General features: G+C 48.4%; 1 protein-coding gene across 2 annotated transcripts in view; it reads left to right on the top strand.

Moving 5' to 3' along the window:
* HRH2 (histamine receptor H2) overlaps nucleotides 1-13132 on the top strand; it is a 55163-nt gene extending 42031 nt beyond the window's left edge. The window contains exons 3-4 of one of the 2 annotated variants that reach the window (XR_004299343.1): nucleotides 9872-11458; nucleotides 11595-13132. Coding sequence is in view for 1 of the 2 variants with exons in the window: in XM_032403751.1 (XP_032259642.1) it covers nucleotides 9872-10064 (193 nt within the window). In the remaining variant the exon portion in view is untranslated. Of the gene's footprint in view, nucleotides 1-9871 lie in introns of both variants that reach the window. The other variant, XM_032403751.1, reaches the window with a different exon arrangement.
* The last annotated feature ends 10863 nt before the right edge of the window (nucleotides 13133-23995 follow it).

Here is a 23995-nt window from a genome sequence, read left to right on the forward strand (position 1 = left end):
GTGAGTCACTGGGCAAGTGACTCAAGTTCTCTGGGCCCAGACTTCCTGTTAGCGCTAAGAAGATAACAACTCTATCGTATGTGTCCTACGGGTGCTATGAGAGTTCAGTATTGAGTGCCAGACGCATGAACACTATCATCACTTTTTTATTTGGCAATGCTAGTGCAGCCCCAAGACATGGATGACATGGAGGCAAGGGAGGGGTTGAGTGGAAGTAGGGCTCCCCACACCTTCACTCCTTCAAGCAACAAGCCCAGTGTGCTGTAACATACCCAGCTCCCCTTACTAGCTGTGTGACCTGAGGCAGGTTTCTCACCTCTCTGTGCCTCAGTGTTCTCCATCACATGGGGAGAATCATAGCACTTACCCCATGGGTTTTGCGTGTGGATTAACTGAGCTCAGACTCACAAAATGCTGAGACCCAGAGCACAGGAGGCGCTCCGTGGATGGTGGCTATTGTTTGGCTGCTCTGAGGGCTTAGAGCACAGGCTTTGGACCAAGGCGACAAGGCAAGAACCCCATTCCTCTACCCACCAACTCTGCAACCTTGCTCAGGTCCCTTAATTCCACGAAGAGCTACTCCCCTCATCCGTCAAGATGTGGGTGGTGCCCATGTGGCAGTTCAAGCACCCCGGAAATGCTCAACATGATTGGAGACTGAGAGTCTTAAAGAGAACACCCATGAAAAAGGCCCGGACCCGTGCCCTGCAGCCTCAGCCGTCCCTGTCAGTGGGAGCACCTGTGACAAAGGGTCACACTCCCTCCCCACCGGCCACCCTATGCCAGGCCCTCACTCAGGTACAATCTCACTGACCCACGTAGGTGTAAGATCATGGAGAAGGGCCAGTGCTGACCACAAGCTGAGACTGTTCCTTGGCCGATCGCTGACACTTCTCGGCTCTGTAGCCTCCAGCATTGCTCCAGGGCCTGGCAGGTTACTTGCAAACTCCTCCAGCAGGCCCCTCACATTCGGGCTATGGAACCCCACTCTGTCTCCTCTCCCGCTGCATCCTCAGGCTCCTTTTGCTCCAGATGAACTAGACCTCCCTGCTCCAGAGCACAACCCACAGCTCAGGCTGCCCCCTCTGCCCAAAGAGACATCCCCCCTGCCAACATCCCCATTCCATTTCCACTCATTGCCCCAGGCCCAACTCAAAGGCCACCTGCTCCACAGGGCTTCCCCTGGTCCCCGGGGCCAGAAATGGTTCTGTGCCCACCATCATCCACGTGGGAGCCAACAGCTGTTGTTTCCTATTTGAGTTTTGTTAATGAGTGACCTAGGGGCATCACTGAATCACCCAGAGCCTCAGTTTCCTGGTCTGTGAAGTGGGACACCCGTGCTTGCCTTATAGCACTGCTGGGAAGATTAACTAGAAAAAGGATGCCAAATAGCCCACTCAAGACCTAGCACGTGAGCACCCGGTAAATGCTAGTTCTTGTCAATCATTTGCTCATTCACTAGTACAATGCCTGATGCCGGCTCTGTGCCAGGTCCCTCGCTTGACTGCGAGAGTGGTAGCCAACCATTCCCTCACTGAGCTCCCAGTGCGGTCCCAGGCTGTGACCCTCCAGCATTCAGGGATGCGTGTCCTGGGAGGTCCCTAATAAAAATCCCTCTGATGAGCCCAAGGCTTTCAGACCCTCACCATCTAGTTCCTACGTCACGAGCGAAAACTTAAAAGAGGCCAATGGTTTATGACTATTACCTCTAGATCTCAACTAAGTCCCAGGGAGTTCTGGGGTGCCCTTCTTGGATAAATTTCACCTTCTCTGGCACGAAAATGAATGCAGCGTGTGTGCAAAACTCCTGCAGGAAGCCTCTGCCCAGTTCGCTGTGACGCTTGTTGAAGGACAAAAGACCCCGCCACCACCCCTTCAAAGCTGATGCTGGTGTAGGCAAACCCTCTATGTTTGCTTCCAGAAAATTCTGAGAAGGGCATGAAAAAATAATTTCTTTCATGAGCAGAGGCCTGAAGTTTGGTCATTCCAGCATATCGGGTGGTATCAATTTGTGGTAGGAAACAAGGGTATATGAAGATGATGCTCTGAATGGCCTCCGGGTAGCTTGGTGTCCTGAAATGTCCACCTCATAGCTTATTTCAGAACAACCAGAAATTAGGCCTGGCCTGGAGAAGAGGGTCACCCCTGACTTTGACAAAAGCTTAAGGCAGGGGAAAGAGCCCTGGTGGGTTATGGCTGGTTCCCAGGGTACGAGAGAGCCTCTTCTCCTTTCTCTTCTCCTCCACTTCCTTTTCCCCATAAAGGAGTTTCAGTGACCCAGTTCCCAGGATGTAGGTGAAGCTGACACGTGGTGGTGACGGTTATGCTGCGTGGTTGGGCACAGCATAGTAAGAACCTGGTTTCAGAGATCAGCCCAGACCCTCAACATACAGTCCCTCAACCTCCATTTCTTGGGGACCCTGAGGAACAAAGCAGCCATGACCACACCCATTGCAAGAAACAAGGGAGGAGGAGGAGAAGCTTCCTTTCCCAGCCCCTTTCACTGAGCTCGTCCCCATTTTACAGATGAGGAGAGGGACTTGAGAAAGAGATGGAGTGTCTGAGACCCAACAGCAGGGGAATGAGGAAGACTCAAACCACACTCAGGGCTCCTGGTCCCAAATCTCCCGCTTTCTCCGTCCCCCCCCCCCCCCGCCCCGCCCCAGCGCATGGCTAGTCTCAGAGGTGCTGGCTGAAATGGTCAGAGTCTCTCACTGCCCCTCCTGGGGCTCCTGTCCACGAAGTTCTTCCCGGCCTGCAGCAGGGAGGTAGAGATAGAAATAAAGCCAGCATGAGTCACCAACACAGCAGAAGGGCTGCCGGAGCGACAGGGAAGTGCTTCTGTTTCTGATGATCTGTGAATTGGGGAAGTCCGAACATGGCAGAATCACTCCTGAAACTGAGATTGATCGGGCTTTTCATTTTCACACACCTGACTGACTGAACACCTACTAGAAACTTGGATGGTGGGGCTGAAGATGAAAGATCCAGTGCGTGCCTTTCGTCTGGGAGATAGACAAAGTCAATGGATAGTTAACCCAAGGAGGTCATTGCCTCAGCGGAGGGGCTATAGGAGCTAGGAGGGGATCAGCAATCCTGGGAAGCCTCAGAGATAGCTTCCCACGGGAGGCGATGCCTGAGCAGAACCTTGAAAGAGAAGTAGAAGTTGAGCAGCAACGAAGAACATAAAGACTCCAGCAACGGGACATGTGCAAAGGCACAGACGTAAATGACAGCAGGTGCTGTGCGCATGTGGTTCTGTGTGGTCGTCGGTACTATATGCGGTAGACGGTAACGGGGAAGAGTTCTGACACTCATTACCTGTAGTCCTCACAGCAGTCCTGTGAGGTTGCTGTTATAAACTTATTTCAGAAGAGAAAACTGAGGTTCAGAGAGGGCCTGAGCAAGGCTTCCTATAGAGAGAGTAGCACTGAAACTGGATCCGGACCATGAGTGGCCAGATAGATTTTAACACCCTCAACGTGAAAAGATGGGATTCAGATTCTAGAAGTATTATTAATCGGGATACTGTTGACTGCCAGGAGCAGAAACCCAGTTAAAAGAGGCTGTGTGGGTGGGGGGCGCCTGGGTGGCTTAGTCGGTTAAATGTCCAACTCTTGATTTTGGCTCAGATCATGATCTCAGGGTCCTGAGATCGAACCCCACATCAGGCTCTGCACTGGGCGTGGAGCTTGCTTAAGATTCTCTCTCTCCCTCTGCTCCTCCCCCCCCACACACACTCATGCACATGCGAGCTCGCTCACTCTCTCAAAAAATAAATTAAATAAATAAATAAATAAAAGAGGCTGGGATTGGTGGAGGTGGGGAACTGACTCATAAAACTGAAGAAAACAAGGGTAGCTTCAAGCATGGCTAGATCCAAATGTGCAAATGTCATCAGAAATTTGTCTTTCTCCAGCTTTCAACTCAGTTTTACACTGTGTTGACTTCATTCTCAGAGTCTCCCTGTGGTGCCACCAGCAGCTCCAAGTTTACATCTTCCCATCTTAGCAACTCCAGTGGAAAATGTGTCCCTTTCCTACTGTTCCAACAAAAAAGTTTCAGGCTTTCATTGGCTGGGTGGGTCATGAGTTTACCTCTGTACCCACCCCAGGAGCCAGGGCAAAGAATAAGAAGTCAACCCCACCTCACTCACATGGGCAAAGAGTGAGGAAGGCTGGCTCCCAAAGAATCAAAGTGCTATTACCAAGAGAAGGGGAATAGATGATGGGAAGGTGAAAATGACAGGTGTTTACCATAAGCACTTACTGTGTGGCAGACACATATTATGTGTTCTTGAGAACCCCATTAACATCCCCCGCTTCAAGATTTAAGGCTCAGGGCAGGATGGGCCATGGGGCTATGAAGGGGGTCAAGGAATATTAAACCTACTGGTATCTCTAGACTCTGTAATGTAATAGCGTCTACACAGTATTGGAATTTAGCTTAATGTCTCATCCCAACTTACATTTAGCATGGATGGCAAGCTAAGTAAATGAGGAGGGCTCCATGCCACTAGACTTTATTATATTAAATATGCATGTTAAAATTATTTTACAAGAGGCTAGAAATTCCACAAGGTAAGAAGGAAAGAGAATGAGGGTGGGGAAAGGGCAATCTAAAGCAAAGCAAGAAAAGATACGAAAATTTAGAAAAGGTAGGGTGAATATAAAACACAAAACCACACTGAAAAAATTAGTTAAAATATATCAGTAATCACAATATGTGTAAATGGAATAAAATGTCCAAGTAAGAAAAACAAAGGTCATCAGATATGATTTTTTAAAAATCCAAACAAATGTTTTTACAAGAAATAGACTTAAGGAAACAAAAATGTTGAAAGTTATACTTTCAAAAATACAGTATGCTAGACAAATAGTAACAAAAGGAAATTTGGGTAGCTACATTAAATCAGACAAAGTGAATCTTAAGCAAAACATTTTACTAAAGATAAAGATCGTCACCATATTTTGAAAAAGATTCTATTTACTGGAACAATAATAATTCTAAACACATACGTACCCAATAAACTAGCTTTTAAAAATATATGAAATAAATTTGAAAGAACTACAAAGAGAAATCAATCACAAACATCATAAACAATATTAAGAGTTTAGAGAGGATATTATTTTAGATGTTACAGAGATTAAGAAAGGTAATAAGAATGCTGTAATCAATTCTATGCCCCAAACAAGGGAAAACTCAGATAAAGGGAAAAGTTTCTAGCGAAACAGAACTTGCCAAAACTGACTTGCAATGAAACAGAAAACTGGAATGGTCCTGTAACAATTAAAAATAAAACGAGGGGCACGTGGGTGGCTCAGTCATTAAACGTCTGCCTTCAGCTCAGGTCATGATCCCAGAGTCCTGGGATGGAGCCCCACATCGGGCTCCCTGCTCTGCAGGAAGCCTGCTTCTCCCTCTCCCACTGCCCTTGCTTGTGTTCCCTCTCTCACTGTCTCTCTCTCTCTGTCAAATAAACAAATAAAACCTTTTAAAAAAAAATTAAAAACATAAAAATAAATAAAATGAATGAAACACCAGTAGTAGTTGGTTTTGCAAAGGAGTTCTACCAAATACTCTAGGAATAGATCATAGATCATTCCACTTCTGCACAAACTCTATCAGAGGGGAAAAAAGGGAAACTCTCCTATTCATTTGATGAGGCCATTATTGTGTAAATTCAAAAACAAGTATGAGAAGGGAAATGATAAAAAAAAAAAATGGAAAACAACTCAGATGTCCATCAACAGGTGAATGGATAAATAAATTGGAGTATTTTCACGTAATGAAATACTTTACAGCAGTGAAAATGAACTACAGGTACATGCATCAGCACAGTTTAATCTCAAAAATATAGCGTTCAACAACAACAACAAAAGGTAGCTACAGAAAAAAATCATAAAACATGGTTTTACTTATATAAAAGGAAAATCTAAATTTTAAATACTTTCGGGGCGCCTGGGTGGCTCAGTCGTTAAGCGTCTACCTTCGGCTCAGGTCAGGATCCCAGGGTCCTGGGATCGAGCCCCGCATCGGGCTCCCCGCTCTGCAGGAAGCCTGCTTCTCCCGCTCCCACTCCCCCTGCTGTGTTCCCTCTCTCGCTGTGTCTCTCTCTGTCAAATAAATAAATAAAAATCTTAAAAAAAATTAAAATAAAATAAATTTTAAATACTTTCAATTTGTAGTTTTAATCCTTCTTTGGATTTTTCTGGTTGGTTTTTTTTTTTTACAAGTGGTGAACTTTTTTAAAATCCAGAGTAAATTATAGTTATTACATAAATTAATGCTTATTACCTAAGTGTTAATGATTGAGATGTATGCTGAGAGATTATGTATGCCAAAAACCACTAACTGCATTAATCAAAATTTTAGTATCTGAAACTGTATTAACTGATAAATAAGCCAATATTTTTCTCTTTTTTTAAGATTTATTTATTTATTTGAGAGAGAGAGAGAGCATGCTCAAGCAGGGAGAAGGGCAGAGGGAGAGAGAATCCTCAAGCAGACTCCCCTCTGAACGTGGAGGCTGTCTCAGGTTGGGGCTGGATCCTGGGACCCCGAGATCAGGACCTGAGCCAAAACCAAGAGTCGGATACTTAACTGAGCCACCCAGGCACTCCAATAAGCTAGTATTTTTCAAGCCTCTATATGCACTCAAAATGTCAAATAGGTGGCAGGTCCTCCCAGGCATGTTAAACTTGTGTTTGCAGTTATAAAATATTGTAAAAGTTGTTTTGTTTATAGGTGCAAAGTGTTGTAGAGGGTTGTTATGATCATAAAGTACAGAAGGTTGGTTGTGTTTACAGTTATAAACTGTTGTAGAAGGTTGTTTTGCTGAATATATTATTACTGGAAATAGTCAACCTCAAATAATACTCTGTGTTGTTGTATTAGACAAAAGTCTTTTTTTTTATTTGTAAAGAGAGAGTGAGAGCAATGGGGGAGGGGCAGAAGGAGAATGAGAGAGAGAATCCCAAGACCCTAAATCATGACCCTGAGACCATGACCTGAGCGGAAACCAAGAGTCGGATGCTTAACCAACTATACCACCCAGGTGGCCCTGGATAAAAGTCTTGGTTGGAAGTGATAGTAATTCAGTTGGATAGCCATCGACTGCCTTTGTGCTCCTAGCTTCTCTGCCTCATAAGAAAGATGCAGTAGTCATGGGAAGGACTCTCTTTCTTCTGGGTTGAGTTCTGAACTCACATCTCAAGCAGTCACTGTTGCCACATGGAGAGGTGAATCCAAAAGCATCCTCTAGGGAATGGGGCCCGATGATGCTGTGGGGACTGAATGGTTGCCAAAGGAAGGCGTTTGAGGCAGAGAAATCACATTTATCCATCAAGGTTCATTTCAAGATGATTGTCATCCACGAACAGCCTTGTTCCAGACAGACAATCCAGATTTAGCCCCCATTTGGAAAATGACAATATTGCTGAATTAATTGTTATTTTGTAAAAAGAATAAAGCTGTAATTTGCAGCCCCCCACCTCTGCCAAAATAATAAATAAATAAATAAATAAATAAATAAATAAATAAATAAATGCAGGCAGAACACCACAATATGATGTTTCAGGATACCTAAGTATTTGCTAAAACAAGTCCGGTACTGGTAAATTCTGTCCCTTAACCTGAGAGGTGGTTATGCTGGTCTCCATTTCAGTATTCCTTGGTAGTCTTTAAACCATGCATATTTGGCTTTTATACGGTCTCTTTGGATGTATGATGTATTTCATTTAAAAATACTTAAAGACAGAATCAATATGTAACAAAAAGATATGTCTGAGTAGAGGAGTTATTTGAGATGTTTATCTTCTTTGTTTTGTTAATCTCTATGTCCTGAATTTTTTATAAGGAACATGTGATATTTCCATAATAATATTATTTTAAGTCACCTGTAAGCTCTTTACAAGGGAGCTGGTTATTTCCTAGCCAAAGCCAGCTTTTCTTTGATGATGTCAGTGAAAGTCGCTTGACCAGAGCTGCGTGTGGAATGTTAACCCAAGGGTAGATACCTGGCTGCCTGGGCAAATATGTACACTGCTAGCATGGAGAATGGGGCCTCTGAAGTGCCAGGGGTATATAACCTCGAGGTCCAGGTGAGGGCACGTGTTCTGGGGAGGGAAGGGCTGGCCAAACCTCCAGGGAGAGCTTGGGCCACTCACAGCCTTCAGCAGTGGCTAAGCTGGAGCGTACCTATGCACTGAGCGAAGCTTGGGTGTCGGGGGCTTCTCTCATCTGTGTCTTACAAAGTCAGGTGTCCAAATCCACAACCCCCATCTATCTAACAGATGCTAAAGGGAAGCTCGATGCTCTTACCTCTCTCTATGTAGAAAGGAGGAGGAGCAGGGAGTTTGATTCCTCTGGCAGCCAGATTACCTTAACAGATGATGGGGGGAGCTGAGGCCAGGTGTGATCTTCAGAGGACATCCCAAGGAACCGCAGGGGGTCTCAGGGCCAAGCAGCGGGTGGCTCCCAGCTTGAAACTGACAAGGAAAGCTACCACTCCAGCCTAGGCAGGGAAGCCAGAAAGTAGGTAGCGTTCGTGGTTTTAGACATAGCTGAAGCCAGATTTTGTCCTGCCCTGGGGCTGCAGAGACCCCAGACAGAGTCTCTAGGGCCACCATGCAGTACTCAGCTTCTTCTGTGTTTGGGCTAAGGGGAAGCTGGGATGGGTCGGGGACTTGGAACGGCACTCCCCAAACCAGGGCCGCTTGCACATCGCCTTCCCCATCCAGTCCAGCCCGTAGTCTTCTCCCACCTGCATTATAGGCACTTAAAGCTCTATACCAACTCACTGTTTTCACTGAAATACATGAGGAAACTTTATATTGTCCCCATAAATGGAAACACAGTATCACTGGTGGAAAACAGAACCCATGAGCATAGATACAATGACACAAAACAATGTCATCAAAGTCTGACCAGACCCAATTGCCTGATTAAAGCTCTGAGCCTGCCTCCTGTTCTCTGTTCTAAAGGGAGATCTGCAGATGGTGCGGGCTGCAAACACAGGAGCGCCACCCTGAGCCTTTCCCTCTGCCTTGAAATAAACGTGATAAAGGAATTCTTACTCACTGAAAGTAGCTCAAGAGAAGAACAGGTCTGCCATCCGCACCTTAGCAGGCAACAGCGCAAAGGAACTCTGTATGCCCAGAAGGGAGGGAAATCCTCTTCTTGCTAAAAATATATGCCAAATACTTCGTTAAAAACTTTCCTACCAAGCTTTTGGCTAACTCAGTCTTCAGTGATCTATTCTTTGATCAGATCGACCCAACAGACGTTAGCTGAGGAACTACTATATACCAGCGATAATTGCCGGGGGCTAGCGCCTTCGGGGAGCACACATTCTGATGGAGACAGATGCGCTCACAACTGATTTTAATGCAAGGCTGAATAAATCTGTGTGTCTTCTCCCAGCCTCCCTTCAACCCATGCAAGGCATACCGCCGATGTTCTGGAATCATTTCACTAAGAGTGAGAAACAGCAAATATTAATTGGGCTCCTATTGCAAGCCAGGCAAGGTGTGGGATACTTTTGTACCTATTTTATAACACTTAATCCTTCCAAGAATTGGAAAGGTGGCTGTTTTTTCCTCCACTTGGGGTTCAGAGGAGTTAAGGGGTGCACGGCATGCTGGAAGCAGGCCTGAGATCTGAAAGGTCTCCTGAATGCTCTCCCCCGTGGGTTGAGGGAAGAAGTCCCTGCTGCATGTGGGCTGCCCTGCTGGCCAAGGAAGGGCCCCCACCCCACCCCCCACCCTTCCCCAGGCTGGCAGAGAAGAAGCAAAGGCCAGAGGTGGGCCCTAGGCCCTCTGGCCTTGCTCCGTGGTCACCTCAGCCCTGACCTGTGCTTGTGTCTCCTCAGGAAGCCAGCGCTATCCTGCACTGTGTGCTCCAGCAATCTTCTAAGCTGCTGCAAGAGTCTGTGGGGGCTTAGGTTCCTCCAGAGACACATGAGAGGCCCCTCAGAGGAGCAACCAGGCGAGCCACTGTCCGAGGAGCCACTGAGGACACCACCCCAGGAAGCGGTGAGGACTCTGCCCTCCGAGGCTGTCTAGACCCGGCCCAGGACACAGAAGACACTGCTTCTGGTCACCAAGATTTGACTCCTGGAGCCCAAAGGAGGTCCCAGAAGCCCCCAGAGCCACCCTAGCCTGAGTCTAGGGACTCCCGGAGCACACAGCGGGGTGCTGGGGTCCTCGGGTCTAGTGCGGAGCAGCCTGTTCTGTGCTCAGCATCCCCAGCAGATGTTCAGAACTCTCCTGGGCCTGGGTCCGCTGAATCCCATGGGTTCAAAGCTCACGTTGGTGCTGACCCTGAGTCATGAGCAGAGGTGGCTGGGCATGGCGGACGCGTGCACAGGTGTGTGCGTGGATTTGTACACGCAGGAATGCGCAGGCCCTCTGAGCACAGCAGAGGGTGTTGCCATAAAGAGTTAGCCTCTCACTCTCGCACAGGTTCTGTAGGATGAAGGGAAGGAAAGGCGAGGGAAGGGAAGGGAAAGACAGGAAGGAAATTAGCCTTTCCTGAGCACCTGCCGCGTGCCAGGTACCTCCTCTGCTTGAGCTCGCGTAATCCTTATAACACGTGGTAAGAATCACCAACCTGCTTCACAGAGGTAGAAACTGAGGCTCCAGGAAGACCGGGGCCCGCCCCAGGGCTCTCAGCTAGCACGCGAGCCTGGCTCTTAGGAAGCGCTCGAAAAATAGTTGTCGAGGGAAGGAAGGAACGGGAGCATGGGCAAAGAGCCAGGCCTCGAGCCCACGCGCTTGACTTGACATTGCACTGCTGCTCAGGAGAGAGATCAAGGTGTTTGCTTGACTCAGCCTAGCCTTCTCTTAGCGGGGCTCCGCTCCGGAGCCTGAGGGGTGCCTTCGTGCCGCAGTCCTGCCCCTCTCTGGTGCTGTTCATCAACAAGAAGTGGTGCGGAGCAGAGCCAAGGCGGGGCAGGTGGGGGGGGGGGCGGGGGGGGTGCCAGAGTCAGCGAGAGATGGCATTGGGGGGCGGGGCCTGGGGAGAGGGAGTCGACCCCACAGCGTCCTCTGCTGGATGTGTGACCTTGGGTGCATCGTAGTGATCTCTCTGAGCAGCTCTTGACTCCTCCATCCAAGGGGGTAAGATCCCCTTTGCTATTTACAGGGTTGTTGAAGAGACCCAAGGAGGTGGGGGTGGTGACACTCCGAGAAACGAGGGTGGGCATGGACTCTCCCTGCTAACCCCGGCCCCTCCCGGAGCCCGCTCCTCCCTTGGTTCCAAGAGCCGCCGCCGGTGGCGTCCCCCGCACCCAGGCCTTCTCTGCCCTCTGGCGGCTCACTGTCCTCTCCCCGGCTGTCAGGTGTGCCGGTCCCATGAGCCTTCTCTTCTCACTGCGATTTCTCTGCCTCTGTGGCCTCGTCTGCACCCTCGTAACCGAAGTCACCAGGAGACTTAGCTGTGAGGAGATTATTCCCAGGTTTGTGCCTGGAGCCCGGGCTTCCTTTGGGAGTTTTCCACCCGACCCCTCTACCTGGGTGTTTCGAAGGCACCTCACTTTTAGCACGTCTGCAGCCACACTCCTGACCGTTTCCCTGCACCTGTTCCTCTGCCAGGTCCCCCGTCTCAGACAGAAGTCTGCCACTGGCTTCGCAGCCCGAGGTCAGCCTTAGCTCCTCGTGGTCACTTGTCCCGGGCCCCAGCTGCACAGGCACCCACCATCTGCTTGATTCTGTCCGCACTCGGCCCCACTGCCGTCCTTGGTCAGGACAAATGAGACAGCTGCCTGACAGCTCTCCACGTTCCCCACTGGCCTCCGACCAGCCCCCCCACCCAGCAGACACAGCGGGCTGTGCGAAACTCGGACGTGCTCACACGGCACACACAGGCGACCATCTTTCTCCTGGCCCACCGGCCCTGCGTGCTCAGGCCTGCAGGGCCCTCCAGCCTCCTCCTGCCACGTTCCCCTCTGTCTCTTCACCCCAACCCGCCTGGCTTCTCCTTTCTATTTGTTTATCCTCCTGCTCCTAGCCGCCGCAGGGCCACGCACAAAGCTGTTTCCATGACGTGGAATGCTCTTCCCACCCATCTGACCATGAGAGCTCAGCTGAAATACCACTTCTTGAGGAAGTCTTCCTTGACCCACCCCATTAGGTCAGGCCTCCCACACACACACACCCCAACTGTCCTCAGAAGCCACTGCGTGTTTGTAATTTACAGTCATCCGTGTGACTCCCTCACCCTCGTCTGTCTCCCCCACTCAGGAGGTCATGGGCCCTGCCTATTTCTGTTGACCTTTGTATGTCTAGTCCCTAGAAGGGTGTTTGGCACCTAGTAAGGGCTTTAAGCAGTTTATCTGCCAAAACACCTGAAGGCATGGTTTGCCCCCAGTGACCCTCAGAGGTGCTCAGTCTCTTGGCTGGATTCCTTCTGGAAGCCCCAGAGTCCCCTCCTAAGCGGTTTTCCCAGGAGTCTGAGGCAGGTGGGTCTCGAAGTCATGGCCAAGTAGTTGGAGGCATAAGACCCAGTCGGGCTCGTCACAGTCTCAGCTGTTCAGGGCTCCAACCCAGCGTGCCCACACACCACCCGCCATGGCAGGGGCCTCTTTGGGTCTGTGTCTGAGCTGCCCCCACCCTTCTGGAGGCTCCCGGGAGCCTCTGCTGGCTGCAGAAGTGGGGCACATGCTGTCTAGAGGAGGGGAGCATCTGTGATGGGCCCCCAAATCCATGTTCTGTGTTACCATCATGTTCCAATAAAGCTATCAAAACAGATGCTGCCTCGCGGTTTTATTTTTTAACTTCCTGGTGAGGACTACTCCCCAAACTTGATCACACGGTGTGTCTTAATTTAGAAAAGGAGTTATGGTAAAATACTGGGGTAAAGGCCAACTTGGCAGTTGCCTTAAAAAGTCAAGGAGTTCTCAGGGGACTATAGAAACACCACACTGGCGATGAAGGACGGGCTGGTCAGAAGGATCAGGCCTTTGTCCTGCTTCCCCGGTGAGCCAGGTACATGGCGGGCGCTCAGTAAGGGTTTGCAGAAGGCCATGTGCCCACGATTGTCAGCCGCAGAGATGCCTGTGTTAAGGAAGAGAAAAAGACATCTTCAAAATGGAAAACTTGTCAGTCGAGGAAGTCTGCAGTAGGGTAGGTGGTTGAGGAGCAAGTAAGAGGCCGCCAGATCAAGAAGAGGTTCATGGATGTGGGGCCAGGAAGGAATACCAAAGGCACCAAGGAAAGGGTTTGGAAGATGAAGGAGGGAGCTGACCAGAGTCGAGATCAGCAGTGACCGTGTCCCCTGGGAGGGAAGGGAGGAGGCCAGAGGAGGCTGTGGAATCCTGAACTTTGGGCCTTGCAGCGAATGCAAAAAGGCACACCTGGATGAATGTCCACAGGAGGCAGAGAAGAGATTGTGAGTTCATCTCAGTCAAAGCTTATGGGAACTGACTGGCTCAAAGTGGATTTTTTTTTAAGATTTTATTTATTTATTTCAGGGAGAGAGAGAGAGAACATGAGCGGGGTGAAAGGCAGAGAGAGAAGCAGGCTCCCCGCTGAGCAGGGAACCCGATGCGGGACTTGATCCCGGAATACCGGGATTATGACCTGAGCCTAAGACAGGCACTCAACCGACTGAGCCACCCAGGCGCCCCTCAAAGTGGATTTTAATATGGGTTTTTTCAGGGGAGAAAAGACAAAGCTGTGTTAAGGGACACCTGGGAAAGATGAGAGCAGCCGATGGAGTCAATAGCTGGTATTAAGCAGTTCTATGTGGATGGAAGGAAATGACAGGGAAGTGTCCCGTGAACTATAGCAGTGGGGGTGATGAATAGTGGGGCACTATATAGGCAGCCAGCCAGGGCTGGAAGCCTGGGAATTTTTCCAGAATCCTATTCCAACAGGTGTAGATTCCACCAATAGGAAGCCGAAGAGAAGCAAAACCATTATTGCTAACTAGGCAAACCGGGGAGGGGCGGGGGAGGGAAAAAAGACCAGGGAGTCTAGAAGGGCTTACCTCAGAGAGCGAGAGCAGGCTCCCGAGGCAGCTGCATTGGGAGCATGGGTAATGGGATGGCTTGGAAGGGTCTTCATCAGGAGGGGCTAAAATGATGAGGTCTGTGTTATGGAAAGATCATTCAGACTCCAGTTTGGAAAATTCAGGAATGAGGAGGTCTGTTATGGAACGATCCTTCATTCTCCAGTTGAGGGAGCAGCCCCACTGCTGGGAAGGGTGGACTGTAGCATTTTATTAGGATCTACTACTGGCTCTACTGCAGACTGTGGGCTCCATGCTGGGAACCCAAAGGAACGGACCCTCCCTATCCCCCAGAGAGACTGGCCTGTACCAAAATTACCAGGGAATCATGCAAAGAATAGGACATGGGGGCCAGTGCTGGGGTGGCCAAGGTGCGGGGTGCGGAGTGTAGGAGGACGTGGCCAGGGCAGCCGTGACCGTCTGAAGGGATGCATTCCTGGGGCATGCTGGGGCTGTGCTGAAACTCAGAAGTGTAGTGGATGGGAGGGAGTGCTCAGTAGCCCAGATTGAGGGAATCCATCTGGAGTCTCATCTCAGCTAAGTAGCCAGCAATTCACCTTTGCTGACCCAACTCCATCTGGGGCTTGGAGGGCGAATTTATCATCTTCACTGTCCATTTGAGGGAGCTCTTCCCAGGCCACCCAAGCAGGAAATGATAGCCAAGGACACACATCTCTCAGAATTCCAAGCATTCCAGTGATAATTCAGGAGCCTTCAGTGGTCACTAACAGCTTGGAGGGTGACTGGGAGAAGTTCCCCTACACCCAGCCAGCAGCTCTAAGGCGTTCATAATTTGTTATTTTGGGGGATCATTGCAGATGTTGGTGTCATGTCCCCAACCTCCCCACTCGGGGTCACACAACACAACATGGCTTCTCTCATGCCCTGAGATGCCACTGCACAAGCCCAAGCACGGGCCCAGCTGGACCAGAGCCCTCACTTGCCAGGGCCTGGCCAGGGTTCTATGTGCCTAGTAGTCCTGGCAGGATGCCCAAGGAAATAGAGCCCCAGAAGGACCAGCAGCCTGGGCTGTGTGCCTCACGGATGACCCTATCCTTTGCTTTCGACTGACATTTATGAGACCCTTACTGTGCCCAAACATGATGTCAGCCCCTCCACAGACACCAGCTCATTTCTTCCACCAGTCAGCCCTGGCAGGTAGAGGCTCACATCCCCACCAACTGGGGCCTGAAGAGGAACACAAAGTGCCCAGAGTTAAAAACCTAATTATGTGACACAGCTGAGGTTACAATTCAGACCCGCTTGTCTTCAAAATTGTAACACTACAGAGAAAGCCAGAGTCCCTTTGACCACCCCTCCCCGTGCCTTCCCCTAGCACTTCCCTTTGAGAAACCACTGCTACCCAGTTGGCTGCGTGGTATTCAGTTCCATTTTGTTTGCTTCTCAACACAAACGTTATGCTCTACTTTACGAACTGAATTCAGCAATGTGTCTTCAAGGTTCAACCACATTAACCCATAAAGGGCTCCTCCATTATTGTTAACCGTCAGAGAGTGTGCCATGGTGTCCCCCTAGCCAGGAATATTTGAGTCATTTCTAACTTGTAGCTGTTTAAACAATACTATGTTGATCGTCTGACAATATTTCCTTGTGCACATATGCAAGTAGGTTTTGGTGGTGGTGGTGGTGGTGGTGTATGAATGTGTTTAGCATACCGACAGGTGTAATTCTGGAAATGGAGTATTCATGTTGCCCAGTAGCCCTTCAGAGAAGCACAGATCATCCAAGCTCCCACCAACAACCCGTGGAGGTGGAGGGCCTGGCTCCCTACAGCCCCACCCACCTGGGTCTTTTCTATCATGCGCTGTGGCTTCTTTCATCCCCTAGAAGTTAGAATATTCCCCCTAGAGATACGTTACCTCCAGCGAGTGCAGGACAGGACATTTAACTGGAAGAAATTCCCAGAACTTTCCTTGGGCTCACCCCAGGCTTTCTATGAGCTCTACCAAATCTTGCTTTCCTCCTGTGGGTCTCCATGGAGGAAGCCAGCCTTCCCAAGTCACACAGCTGGTGAGAGATGTATCAACTCACAATGGCCACAGTAGTGCTCATAACAAGCATGCCCAAATTCTCCCAGAAAATGACAGTAAACATTTATTTAGCTCATGAATCTGTAGGCTGACTAATCTAGGATGTGTTCTGCTCTGTGGTTTAGCTTTGTTCCACATGCCTCCCATCCTCTCTTGGGACCAGTAGGCCCACCTAGGCATGTTCTTGTCATGGAAATGGCAGGGGCACACAAGACAGCAAGCCCAGCAGCACAAGTGCATTTCAAGTTCCCAAGCATCTTGTCTACAAACACATTAGCTAAAGCAAGTCCCATGGCCAAGTCATGCATAGAGCGAGTAAATTTACTCCTCCCGTGGAATTGAGGTAGAGGTGGAGGTGAGTGTTACTAGATGACCATCTAATCCACCGCAGCGGCAGAGCCTAGATAGGAACTGAAATCAGCCCAACTCCAGAGCTCTGCAGAGCCAGGGCCTTTCAGATAGAGGAGACATGGGTCCCCTAGTGCCTGGCAATTCCTGGGAGCTCTCTAAGCTTCCCTACTCCCTAGTAATACAGTTGCTTCCAGTCTCTTACACACCCTATGTTCATTCTCTACCCTGGCCTGCAACAGTATGTCTAAGACTCAAATCTGGGCCCTGGCACTGACTTCCAAATGTCATGCTCCAACAGGGAAGAGAGAGGGAAGCCTCACATACCCTGAGCTCAATCTAGGATGCAAGATCCAAGTCAGGGCTGCCCTGGGCACCCAATGTCTCATAGAGATTTAGGGACAGAGTTCATTCTGATTTTACTCCAGACTCTTCTCCCAGAGGAACAGTGTGCCTCTGATCTGGGGGGCTGAGCCAGACAAGGCAATGGGAGTGACAGACACAGTCCTCTCTGACCCTCACTTTCTCATCCATGAAGTGGTGGTACTGGGGACATTTTTCTTTATGCTATTTATAACCTAACTGCTTTTTCAAGAGAAGGTCCCTTTATTGATAAATGGGTCCCCTTTGTTCTGTTAAGCATCTAGTTGAATCTGAAAATGCATTTATCTGCATAACAGTGGGGAAAAAATTTGGAGTTCCTGAGGCACAGTCTGGGGTGGCAGATGGTGAAGAGAAGCTATGGGAAAAGAGGAAAAAAACAAGAGCCACTAAAATGGGGACAGGGTGATGTTAATCAGGCACGTTCTCAAATGCCATTTTGAGGAAAGGGGAATGCCTAGTGTTCATTTTATAGTTGTACACATTGATGTGATGCAAACCATTCTCCATCTCTCTTCCTACAAAAGAAATCTCCAAGAAAGTTCACTGCACTCATGCATATTTTGTGTGAGTGGCTTTTGGGGGGAATTTAGGAAGGGAGTGGAGTTTCACATGTGGGTCCACAAAGAACATAATGGAAGGGGCCCCAGAGGAAGCAGGTGCCCGGAGCAGAGGAGAATTTGAGAATCTGAGCCCTTTGGGAAGGCACCAGAGTCTCCGGGAAGGCTGTAGACTTCCTGGGCAGTGGGGGGGGGGGGGGGGGGTGTATCAAAACAACCTTGTCCAGATCTCAAGGGATAGGGAGGCCCCATATGTCATTTTGGTTACACAGGGGTAATAAAATCTACCTTGCATGTTGAGGTTTAAGATTAAGGATTAAGGTTTAAGGATTAAGAGATATGATCAATAAAGACATCCGATGAATACATAGAGACAACGATTATTTCAGGTGAATTTTCCTCATGGTTACATCCTCAGAAAATGGCTGTCTCACAAATGCCACACACAACATGACAGGGTCTTCCAGTTTGAAGATCATGTCTCACACAGCATAAAATGCTAAACACTGGGTGGGTCTAAGCAGGTGTTTCAAACAGTCTGGAACAGTTTTGACTCATATCACAAATGAGAAGAGGAGAAGGGGTATCTTCTCAGTTCTCTGTGCTTACATCTCCCCTGAAACATGTCACGACAGATAGACCCAGCCCAAGGTGAACTGTGGCTTGAGCCAGCCAGCCAGCCAGAGTAGGAGCCCTGAAACATCATGAAGATAACTACAAATATGTTAACTCAGGTTTCCAGAACCATTCTTCTATTGTAGCTGGCAAATTGTGCATTGACCCCTACAATTCCAACAAAGAAAATGGCTCCTCATTGTGGAATTTTTAAAAATACCTTGCTGTGCTGATCCTTCTGTGGGTATTTTTTTTATTAAGGTATAATTCACAGACCATATAATTCATCCTTTAAAGTACACAATTCAGCACTTTTAGTATATCCACAAAGTCGTGCAACCATCACCACTGTCTGATTCGGGAACATTTCCATCATCCCAGAAAGAAACTTCCTACCCATCGGCAGTCACTCCCCCAGCCCCTGACAACCACCAATCTCCTTTCTGTTTCTATGGATTTGCCTGTTCTGGACATTTGGCTGTATACATGTGCCATCAGAGCAAGCTTGGCATCCACAGCGACGGCTGCTGAAATTCCAAAACCCAGTCGTTCCTGCGGCTTACCAATTTAAAAAAAAGGATTATCTAAAATTAAAACTCTTTACTATGCCTCCCACTAGTTATTTGATTTGGATCTTCCCAAAGGCAGGCTAAAGAAGGAAAAATAACCACCAAAAAACAGGAAATGTTTTGCTGGAGTATTTTCAGAACTGACTCGCTGGGACCATAGACGTGAATGCGTTGACTTTCTTTCTGTATCTAGTTTTTGTTACAGAAAAATCTGTTTTCCCTCGGCTCTACTGACTAAGTGTTGAACAGAAATTGAGAGACATAGACCTGGAGGGGTACCAAACTATTTATCTGCCCTGGGAGCCACACATCTACAGCCCGCCATGACCCCGGCAAGGACTTGCCCCCCAAAAACCCTTATCTGTTCTTAACAAAATTTATCTAAGACTTGGAAATAGGGCTAAAGATGATGGCATGTCCTCTTAGTGTCATATGGGAGTGTAGCCAGCAGGCCCGACCAGTATTATATGATTCTCTAGCGGAAAGTCCTTTTGTTGACTATTTAGTATTGATCAGGGACCAGACTCTGCAGTTACATGTTAATTTATACAAGACTGATAAGTTGCAAATGATTTTCTTGTGGCCCAATAGAAATGCAAATGATTTCTGTTCAGTAGAAAAGATAACTCCGAAGGTTACAGTTTATCGTCCTGTAGGACACTGACCAGTTTTATGTCTCAGCAGTCTTATTTCAAGATTCTTCCTTTCCAGATGTACAGCGGCCTCTCAGATACTTCCTTGAGCCAGCTCTATCATCTTGCTTGTTCCCCCACGAATGGGCTAAATTAAACTCTGTCACGTGTTGACTATACATTTGTACGAGTTATGTTTTTAATCTTTTGAAAATTACGCTTTGACAAAAATTTTGTTTTTCTAACCACAGCAGTGGGCAGGGGTGCCCCCTGCTGGCAGGGTTACTCTAACCATTGGACACTGTAAAAACACTCTTTTTCCGAGACCTCCAGAGATATTTGGGAACTGAAAAAAAGCCAGAGCTTCCAAAATATAAGAAAATGTAAACTTAAAAAAAATGAACAAATGCGGGCGCCTGGGTGGCTCAGTCGTTAGGTGTCTGCCTTCGGCTCAGGTCATGATCCCAGGGTCCTGGGATCAAGTCCCACATCGGGCTCCCTGCTCCGCGGGAAGCCTGCTTCTCCCTCTCCCACTCCCCCTGCTTGTGTTCCCTCTCTCGCTGTCTCTCTCTCTGTTAAAAAATAAACAAAAAATCTTTAAAAAAAAATGAACAAATGCTTGTTAAATAACTACAAAATACAACATTTTAGTTGTCTACTAAGTATAACTTGTCAACCATAGCTCAGCTCGACTCATGATTACATAAAAATGATTTTTAATATGGTGTATTCTCAGTGGTCACAATTTCTGATGTTGGGAATCCCTCAAGAAAAGAGGAAGGTATATTCTATGTCGGTTTCACCAGGTGTAAAATGGAAATAAAGATAGTTATGTACCTGGGGACATTCTCTTGGAGAGGCAGCCTCTCCCACATGCCCTATTTCTGAGAGGGGATCAGTTTCTGTTACAGAAACCCAGATCCACCTGCCAAGCCCACGGGGGCCCCCTAGAATCTGATGGAGAGGGTGGGCAAAATTCCGGCCCTATATTCCCGAGACTCTATGCCTCTGTGGTCCTTTGTCACGCTTTAGGACCAGTAGGGTGGGCCTGGGCCTTGAGGCCAGTCAGCTATTGATCTGGGCAACTGGAGACCCATCACCCTTCTGCACGACCCACTGAACTTCATGGGAAGGCACACTAATGTGGGTGTCCTTCTCCTACCTGGTGACAACAGCCACCCAACCATTGTGGTTTCGTGGACTCCTTGCTGCAGTTTGTGAGGACCTGGCACTAAGAAATACTAAGAATGTTCTGGTTTGAGCTGTCTTCCAGGTAATCAATTCACCAGTTTGTATCCATGGTAACCCTTCCAGGCAAAGAAGAGGTCTTAACAGGGATTTCATATCTCCATGTCCACAGGGTACAAATGATCTTTTTAACTATCCTAATTTTGATTTCGATAATCTAGAAGTATCGATTTTGACCCACCAGGGATAGCAAGTGAGGTTACAAAATGGCATTACTGTCTGTTTCAAGCCCAAGAAACTCACTCTTAACAGCCATGGGGTGGGGATTAACCTCCTGTCCTCACTTCTCTGAAACTGCGGTCAGGCCCACCATATCATTGTTAACAAAGCCAGGTTCTATTTTAACCCAAGATAAGAGGAGAAAGCAAATAGGCACATCGTGGGTCTCAAGGTTTTGAGACCTTTACTGAAAAGGACCCTCACTCCTGTCTTGATCTCAGAACCCTAAGATCTGAATTCTGGCTCCAGTTCAAGTCCTAAGAAAGCCTGGTGCTCATTCATTTGTACCTTGGTTTCCTCATCCGTGAAATGGGAGTGACCATGAGTATAAGGATCAAATCAGGATTGAATGAGATAATATATACAAAGTGCCCAGCACCTACTCGATACCTAGTAAATATTTGCTTTAAAAGCCCTACAATTTTAAAGTAAATAACTGTTTTACATGTCACCAAATGAAGACAGTTACAAGTTTTTAAACATCGTGTAGTTTGAAGTTTGATGAAGGTCCTTCCTGTACAGATATGCTAATCTGGGAGGATTTACCCCATATCTTCACGTATTAAAATGTTTTCAGACCCCACCTTAAATGACTCTAATGTTGAATTCACCTGCAGTTCACCAGCTAGCATAATATTACCGCTCGCAGAATATGTTTAAATATAAACATTGATTGGTTTTGATTTTGCAGTCTTATTTTTATATTCTGAAATCAACTTTTTTTTTTTTTTGGCAATATGCAGGCAACAGCTAAACAGGGGGGATGGTGACAACCCTGTGAGAAGGGGGAGGGAGTCCCGAGCTAGAGGTTATAAACTGCAGCAACTGCTATAGGGAGCATTCATCCGTGGGGTGGTTTAAATATTTACCCCAAATCGAAATAGAATGTGACTTGCAAAAAAATTTGGAAGGGATTGAAAATCCTTTATTTGGCAAGATCAGATCCATTCTTCTTCCTCAAGCCAGTGGTCTCCAAAAACAAGTGGCACATTACTAGCAGGAAACGTTAAGGCTTCGCTGTTGCGAGTTGCTAAGTTAACACTGCTGGATTTCCTCCCGCACAACTGGTCGGTCCTCGCGTGCCCCTTGCCAGGCAGGCAGCTATCAATCACAGCTGCCCACACCTGCGGGCGCCCTCCCGCTTGTCCAGGGTTTCCTCTACTGTGAACTCCTCCTGCCCAGTATAGAATGCAAACATCTGCATTTCCCGGCCTCATTGCCCTTCGGGTACAGACGAGTGACTTTAACCGAACACAGGCAACAAGCACCTTCAATTGAGAAATAAGCTCATTGCAGAAAGCGGTGGGCTCAGGGAGCAGCGCATCAGGCTGGTGGGCAGGGCCAGCTTCAGAGGGCAGCCAGTTCTGCCCAGGATCTATGAGCTTCCTAATAACCCCTATGCTAATAAAGCCCTCCTGCTTAATACCCAGCTCCTGCCATGTAATAGGTACTCAATCCATTCTAATTGAATGAAGGCCTGTAAAACAAAAAACCTCTCCCATGTATAGGTTTTCAAGAACCAGTATGCTTGGGGAGAAGGACTGGGTCTGGTTGGAGGTGTGCCCTCCGCTACTAACTGCGAAGGCAGAGGCTGTGTCCTTTAAATCTTTCGTTGTCAGAGCCTGGCAAGTGCTTGGCATAGAGTGGACCCTGGTGAGAACTGACCCGGTATTATTTAAAGCCCCCACCCCTCCTGTCTCTCCAGGGTCGTTTTTGTTCTGGCATATCCCTGGGGGTGCTTCACTCCTGCCTGAGAAGGCTGGAGCAAGGGCCCTCCCAGGGGGACCCTCAGACTCTGGCCAGAAGGGCCCCCGCTATGGTTCCTGAGCTTCAGACAGTCCTGCCTTGGACCTCCAGCTGTACCTCACAGAGTCAGGAGTCTGTGGGGCCAAGAGGATATGTCCACCAGGAGCTCAACCCTCCCTTCTAAACCACACTTGAGACCCTGGATTTCCTCGGCTAAATAGCGCTAAAGCCCAATTCTAGGGCCTGCATGGGCTTTTTCCCTAGAGCCAACCTCTTGAGGCAGATTGTGACAATGGTGTGAGCATGGCTGGGCCCAGAATTGGCTAGTTGTTGTGGGGGCTGGTGTATGGAGCTTTAACCCTCTCACATGTATGAGCCCTGGGGTGTATGGGATAGAGCCAGGGTGTGAAGAGAAGGGGGGTGTCCTCATGTCATAGTCCACCTCCCCCCCCCCCCCCCCCCAAGTTCTGGTGCAGAAATCCAAGGAGTCCAAAGATTCTAGATTTAAACCTGACCTCTCAGGTAGTTTTTAAAGTATACTTTGTCAAGGTCAAAGGATAGAACATACTTAATTTAATAGTTTGTCCATGTACTAGTTACCTATTGCTGAATAACAACTTAGACCAAAAATGAGCAGCTTAAAACAACACACAATTATTGTCTCCCTGTTTCTAGGGTCAGAAATCTGGGATCTGCTTAGTTGGGTTTTCTGTTTCACAGTCTCTCAAGAAGTTGTGATCAGGTGTGTCAGCCCAGAGTCTATGGTCTCATCCGAAGGCTCAGCTGGGGAAGGACTGGCTGCCAGGCTCACTCACCGGTTGTTGGCAGCATTCGGTTCCCTCCTGCACGGGCCTCTCCTACATGGCAGCTGACTTCCTTGGAGTGTGCCAGTCAGAGGCAGTAAAGAGAGTCTGCTAGCAAAGTGCCAGAAGTCACAATCTTTTGTAACCTATGTAGAAGGGACATCCATCACCCTTGTCATATTCTACTAGTTAGAAGAAAGTCACATTCAAGGGCAGAGCACCAAGCACCCACTTGCTGTGCCTTGAATGTCCCACTGCAGGGGTCGGGAGAACCCAAATGCTTCACTTTGAGCCCACCACAGGCTGTGTGCACACTGCTCCCACCCAAGAGCCCAGCACTCTCCCCAGAGCTCTACCCTGTACCCTGGACAGACAAGCAAAACTCAATTCAGAGGGAGCTTCCATGAAGGACAGAAATTACCACCTCCTGTTCCAATTACCAGCTGAGCTAATTGCAAAAGTAATTGCAATTGAAAGGTCTAATTACCAGGCTGGGCCAGACTAGTGCCTCCTCCCCGCCTTTGGGGAGCCTCCTGCTGCCTCCTGAGGGCTGCAGACATGGTGGGAATTCTGTTCTGGAGGGAACAGGAGGTCTGGCCTGTGTCCCAGAGACCAGATTGCCAGAGATAGGCCCCCACCTGCCCCCAACCCCAAGATAAGGCTCCCCAATCCTGCCAGTGGCCCCCCCTTGTGTTTTTGCCCCAGCCCTGAACTCTTAAGCCACTTGACCTACTCCTGAGCTACATACCAAGAGCCAAGAAATAGGAAGTGAGGGCTCCTGGCATTGGCATCTGGGCCTTAGCCCTTCCTCTT

The sequence above is a fragment of the Phoca vitulina genome, unplaced genomic scaffold (assembly GCF_004348235.1).
Source record: "Phoca vitulina isolate PV1807 unplaced genomic scaffold, GSC_HSeal_1.0 scaffold6, whole genome shotgun sequence".
In the NCBI taxonomy this organism is placed as follows: domain Eukaryota; kingdom Metazoa; phylum Chordata; class Mammalia; order Carnivora; family Phocidae; genus Phoca; species Phoca vitulina.